Source organism: Heptranchias perlo, chromosome 5 (genome assembly GCF_035084215.1).
Source record: "Heptranchias perlo isolate sHepPer1 chromosome 5, sHepPer1.hap1, whole genome shotgun sequence".
Taxonomy (NCBI): Eukaryota; Metazoa; Chordata; class Chondrichthyes; order Hexanchiformes; family Hexanchidae; genus Heptranchias; species Heptranchias perlo.
Window position 1 is genome coordinate 118,445,949 of NC_090329.1, and position 6,764 is coordinate 118,452,712.

At 43.6% G+C, this 6,764-nt stretch overlaps 1 protein-coding gene across 1 annotated transcript in view; it reads left to right on the forward strand.

The window, feature by feature from the left end:
- LOC137321506 (fibulin-7) overlaps positions 1-2,236 on the forward strand; it is a 29,719-nt gene extending 27,483 nt beyond the window's left edge. Inside the window, exon 8 of the mRNA XM_067983899.1 lies at positions 534-2,236. Coding sequence (XP_067840000.1) covers positions 534-906 — 373 coding nt within the window. The 3' untranslated portion in view covers positions 907-2,236. The remainder of the gene's footprint in view (positions 1-533) is intronic.
- The last annotated feature ends 4,528 nt before the right edge of the window (positions 2,237-6,764 follow it).

The following is a 6,764-nucleotide window of genomic DNA, read 5'->3' on the forward strand; positions in this document are numbered from 1 at the left end:
GTTGATCAATTATTGATGTCACTCTAATGGGACACGCATATCTGGAAGCAAGGAGTGGTCCTGAAATAGGTTTTCCTTCTGTTGTCATACAGCTTTCTGTGTTGCAAACTGGCCACAAATTAATTGAACCTTACACCATCATAGTATTTGAGTTCTAATGCCAGAAATCATACTTGATACCATCCGGTTGGGTGTTCAGTGTTTCACTGCTAGGTCGATCGCACCATCTGATAATTTAAACGAGTGCCTCACAGAGTTTCATCCCTTCCCTCCTCACCACTCTCAATCTTGGCCTCATGGCTATGGTGAGGTGCTGAGCAGAGGTGAGGGAAATGGTGCCCTGCCACAGCAGGGAAGGAAGACGGGAGGGAGGAGTCATTGCACACCCCCTGGCGACCAGCTGAAGTGTGAGATGAAGAGGAGCGCGAGGAGGCTCGTGTGGAGCATGGGCCGAATGGCCTGTTTCTGTGATGTAATTCCATGTGTTTTGTTTAAAAACGTCACTAGAATGTATCTTTTTTTCTTGTTTTCAGTCAATGTGAACGCCATCCCTGCCCTATGAATAACAGATCCTGCCATCGTGCCCCTAAGACCATCTCCTTCCATTACCTGTCTATGCCCTCAAAACTGAAAACTCCAGTCACCCTTTTCCGTATGGCCACAGCTGCTGCTCCCGGAAGGCCTGGACCAGACAGCCTGCGATTTGGAATTGTAGGAGGAAGCAATCGAGGGCAGTTTGTAGTCCAGCGTTCCGATAGACAGACAGGAGAGCTCATTCTCATTCAGCCTTTGAAAGGACCTTGCACCGTAGAGGTCGATGTGGACATGTCCGAATATATCGATCGCACTTTCCAGGCCAAGCATGTGTCAAAGGTCACACTTTTTGTCTCGGCCAATGGATTTTGAGAAAATATCCAGAGACCACAGACGTTGACTCACAAGATTCATTTAAATTGTGGCTTTTATTGTGGGAGATGACGAATCAGCATCCAGAGACAAAGGTATTTCATCAGAGTCCAAATGTCACAATATGAAGAACAGAACCTGTAACCATGTACAATATGGACTGGATCTTATCCATTACTTGTTACTCTTTGAGTTGTATATTCAATGTTGTGTGTTAAGATCAGCTGGAGCTTTGGAGACTTCACCGAATTCTGTCATTGCAGACAGTCCAAGTCTTTTGGAATTTGTGTAAGTCTCCCTGTTTACCATATATATCGCTTGTTTACCATTGATTTCTTGTTTACCGTATCTCTCTTGTTTACCATACTTCTCTTGTTTACCATAGATCTCCCTGTTTACCATAGATCTCCCTGTTTACCATAAGTCTCCGTTTACCATAAGTCTCCGTTTACCACAGATCTCTTGTTTACCACAGATCTCTTGTTTACCACAGATCTCTTGTTTACCACAGATCTCTTGTTTACCACAGATCTCCCTGTTTACCATATTTCTCCTTGTTTACCATAGATCTCTTGTTTACCATAGATCTCTTGTTTACCATGCATCTCCCTGTTTACCATAGAACTCCTGTTTACCATAAGTCTCTGTTTACCATATATCGCTTATTCACCATACCTCTCCTGTTTACCATAAGTCTGCCTGTTTAGCATAAGTCTGCCTGTTTACTATACATCTTCTGCTTACCATAAGTGTCCTATGTCCCATGGAAACTCCATCAATCAATTAGAATATATCCTGAAAGGAAATCAGGACAACCCCTCAACCTACCTAACACCGCATATAGCAACCAACCACAGAAGAAAACCGAATCCAGGCCCAATATTTACTCCTATCCCTTACAGATAGCTCCAATAAGTTGATTTCTCTTTAAACTTGGGCTGTCTGCTATGATCAAGTTAATCTACTATTATGTACTGAACGTCGCAATTCTGTGTTTACTCTCCAACAGGCACTTAAGAAACCAGCGAGGTACAATGAGAAATATAATCATGACTTTCTACCAAGATAACTATGTGTTTGTCTAGATGCAAAAAGAACATTGACCCATTAACCATCACTAAATTGCCTGACTTTAATAGAACAGTATAACAATATATATGGTCTGATGCTGTTAGTTTTCTTACTACATTTACAAGAGCTGGTAGCTAAAAGTTATTAATGGGATTGTAGCTTTGCGCAGGAAGGTCTAAAAAGGTTTCTCATAGAAGGCCTTTACTTCTGTGTCAGGCATCGTTTGTCTAATTGTTTTTAATAAAAGTATTTCACACTACAGCTGGCACTGTGTCACACTGTTAGCTGCACAATGAACTCTTTCAATCGCAGACGATTTTCCCTTCGTGTCACTTCAATCTCATCTTTAGTAAAAACACGGGCCGGGAATTTCCTCAAGGCTTCCCCCGATCAGCCACTGTAAATTCCGACAGAAAATCGGCGTAGCTTTGGCGGAACTTTGGTGGCGGCGGAGTGGGAGAAGTCCCCGAGGAAATTCAGCCCCGATGTTTTGGGCTTATCGTGGTGAACCGCAATGACTTTCACCAGGAAATTACCTCAGGGGGAGTAGTGTTTATACTGAATTATGCTGTTGTATCAGAGACCCATTTGTCTCCGCTGCATTTCTCGACCAGGGCAGCGACACAACCCATTTTTACTATTCGTCGCCGTTCGTCCTGATGAATGGCACATGCGTCTGAGATCGATTTAAGTGAGGGAAACTTGTGCAGACTTTACCTCCGTCTCTCTGCCTCCCCCCCACCCCCCAACACATTTGAAGCCAGCAGCAAGATGAGGTTGCAACGTCTGGAGATGGGGAGGGCTGTGGCGGATGGCCTGCAGTATCAGATGCATTCATACCAAAGACCTGAGCTTTTCACAAAGCCTTGCTACTGTGCCTTCTTAGCCGGAGAAGCTAGCACATTTGCCCAGTCCACCTAATTCACCATAATAGTGCTCATGCACTGAGGAGATGGTTGTCTCTCTATCACCTGGGGCATAAATTCCCGGGTTACCCTCACCTAGTTTAGCCGTCGCAGGTTCCCAGGGTGTGGCCGCCACCATACAACCCTCTGAGATCTCTGTGCCCCTCCAACTCTGGCCTCTTGCGCTTCCCTGATTTCCGTAACTCCACCATTGAAGACCAAGCCTTCAGCTGCCTAGGCCCCAAGCTCTGTAATTCCTTCCCTAAACCTTGCTGCCACTCTAACTCTCTCTCTCCTCCTTTAAGTCACTGCTTAAAACCTACCTCTTTGACCAAGCTTTTGGTCACCTCACCTAATATCTCCTTATGTGGCTCGGTGTCAAATTTGGTCAGATTACGCTCCTGTGAAGTGCCTCGGGACGTTTTACTACGTTAAAGGCACTATATAAATGCAAGTTTCTGTTGATGCACAAGCGACTTCTTGGTGCCATAGGTGAGGGATGTGTAAGCAGGTGGGACTGAAGATTGGGGACCATCTGAGGGATGCCTCATGTTCCCCAGTCAGAGGCATAGCTACCCCTTCTGCTTAATGCTACACTCCCATGTTTCGCTACTAAGCTCAGATGTAAAGTTAGACTCAGTTGGATAAAAAAGCAAAAGTAGTATTTATTGAGACAAAAGAAAAGCAGATTGTCAAGGAATCCAGTCCAGGCCACATGCTGTGCTGTGATCATTCTAATGTACCGTGCTGAGCAATAGAAAGCACATAATTCCCCACGTGTCAGTAGCCTTTACTCAACGTGCAACTAAGAACAGCAATTTGAATCAAATAAGCACTTACTACACAATCTTCAGTTACTGGCATTCATACTGCCCAAAACCCCAGGATTACAATTACATATTTCTATTGCAGGGTTACTGAGGAACAATCATGGAACCTTACAGCAGAGAAGGTGGCCATTCGGCCCATTGTGTCTGTGCTGGCTCTTTAATTCTAAAAATTGTGCTGATTAGCAAGGATGCAGTTTTTTCCTCATACCAGGCCTTTGGAGGTGCTGAGTTAAGTGCTGCGACTCTGGTGGTGGTGGTGGTGATAATTTAGCACCAAGGTTAAGGGGAGATTTAATAGAGGTGTTCAATATCATGAAGGGTTTTGATAGAATAGATAGGGAGAAACTGTTTCCGCTGGAAGGAGGGTCAGTAACCAAAGAACACAGATTTAAGGTAGTTGACAAAACATCAAAAGATAAATGAGGACATTTTTTTTTACCCAGTGAATTGTTATGATCTGGAATGCACTGCCTGAAAAGTTGGTGGAAACTGATTAAATAGTAACTTTTAAAAGTGAATTGGATTTATACTTGAAAAGGAGAAAATTGAAGGGCAATGGGGAAAGACCAGGAGAGTGGGACTAATTGGATAGCTCTTTCAAAGAGCTGGAACAGACATGATGGGCCGAGTGGCTTCCTTCTGTGCTGTACGATTCTATGATCAACTCGCACTGTCAGGCTCAGTAACTCCTCTAACCAGTTTCTATAATAGTGCCATCAGCTAACTCAGCACAGAGTCAGTGACTGAATCTAGAACTCTGCTGGTCTGTGTGCCATTTGCTACTGGACATAGGTGCCTCCTTCTGGATTTGATGTTACACCTTCGCTGCTTGGACAGTAAGGTGGCGAAGTGGATCGTCCACCCATTATGGAACCTGCCTGATCATTGTAATCAACGGAAATGAAAATTGGACAAGTTCTGTTATGGGAGGTTGATCTGCTCCGCCAGCTTAATGTCCAAGAGGTGAAGGTGAAAATTGCCCCCCGTGAATTATAACATCATGGGTGGGATTGTTTCATGTGTGCATTAGGTCAACGTTAAACAGAATATAACCTTCGGGTGTCAGCATTGGCTCAGTTGGTAGCACTCTCACCATCTGAATCAGAAGGTCATGGGTTCGAGCCCCACTCCAGGGACTTGTAATACATAACCTAGACTGACACTTCAAGTACAGTACTGAGGGAGCACTGCACTATTAGAGGTGCCATCTTTCGGATGAGACATTAAACCGAGGTCCAGTCTGACCATTCAGGTGGATGTAAAAGATCGCATGGCACTATTCAAAGAAGAGAAGGGGAGGTCAACCAACTAACTAAAACAAATTATGTGGTCATTATCACATTGCTGTTGGTGGGAGCTTGCTGTGCTTAAATTGGCTGTTGCGTTTCCTACATTACAACAGTAAGTACTTGGCGATATCCTGAGGTTGTGAAAGGCGCTATATAAATGCAAGTCTTTCTTAACAAAGTTATTCTTAACCACAAAGAAACAAGTGGGGAGCTGTTTCTTGGCAGCCTAAATAAGTGACTAACCCTCAAAGCAAAATCTTCTTATCAGAGATGGTAACAAAGAGGCTCAAATTCCATGGAACCCCTTCACTATCCCTTGAGGTGCTGGGTATTATGACTTGAAATAATTACCTATATAATTCCTGGGTTAGTCAGCTCCACGCCAGCTGCATTAAAAATGAAATAACACTGGCCAGAGTCCAAGAGCAAGGCTGTATATACAGTGGTGAACCACATACCAAGATGTGGAAAGGTTGTTTACATTAGTGTGCTCCGGGTATGCTTCACTTGCATGGCTACATTCAGAGAATATGCTTACTGACCCTTTTTTTGCTGTTTGTTATTAAATTCTGAAAGACGGATTTTAAACCTGCTGTCAGATGTTCAATCAAAGAATCATAGGGGGTGAAATTGGTCATCAATGAAAGCACAAAATGGGCAGTCCTGTTTTATACCACACATTGAAGTCATTGGAAAAGAAAATCTGGCGGAGTGTAAAACGGGCCGCCGATTCGCTAATGCCCGTTCTGCACTTTCCCCGAAGACCAATTTCACTCCCGTATACTTTACAGCACCACCCATTACACCTGTGCTGGTGACAACTCTTCAAAGAGCTGTCTACTCTATTGCCATTTCCCTGCCCTTTGTCCTTTCATATTCTTCTTTTCCAAATACTTATCCAATTCTCTTTTAAATGGTGGATAGTTTGAACATAGCAGCCTTCCTCCTTCTTATGTAGTTTTGAGTGTTATGAAGCAGTGTTTCATAGCAACTAAAGACTTACATTTGTAAGGGACCTTATATCTCTCACAAACGTCCCAAAGCACATTACATGCAATCAACTGCTTTGAAATGCAGTCACTGTTGTTCTATAGAATCATAGAACAATACAACACAGAAGGAGGCCAATTGGCCCATTGTGCTGAGTCAGCTCTTTGAAAGCTGGCACGGATACAATGGGCCGAATGGTTTCCTTCTGTGCTATAAATTTCTATGATTCTTTGAAAGAGCTATCCAATTAGTCCTGCTCCCTTGCCCTTTCCCCATAGCCCTGAAAAAATATTCTCCTTCAAGTATTTATCCAATTCCCTTCAGAAAGTTATTATTGAATCTGCTTCCACCACCTTCTCAGGCAGTGCATTCCAGATCATAACTCACTGTGTAAAAAAACTCACCACTGACGAAAATCAATTTTACCCCCATTTCACTACTCCAAAAGTTCTCCCTGCTGGCCTCTTATTATTCATCCTCCACAAATTACAACTTGTCTAAAACTCTACTGCTTGTATCCCATTTTGCACTCAGCCATCACCCATCACCTCTGTCCTCACAGATTTACATTGGCTCCCTATCCCCCAGTGCATTAAATTTCAGATACTTGTCTTCATCTATAAATCCCTCCATGACCTTTAACCCTTCATTTATCTCCCCCCCCCCGCCACAACTGCCCCCTAGTTCTAGTCTCTCCAGCCAGGGGAAACAGCCTCTCAGCATCTACCCTGTCAAAACCTCTAAGAATTTCATATGTTTCAATGAGATCACCT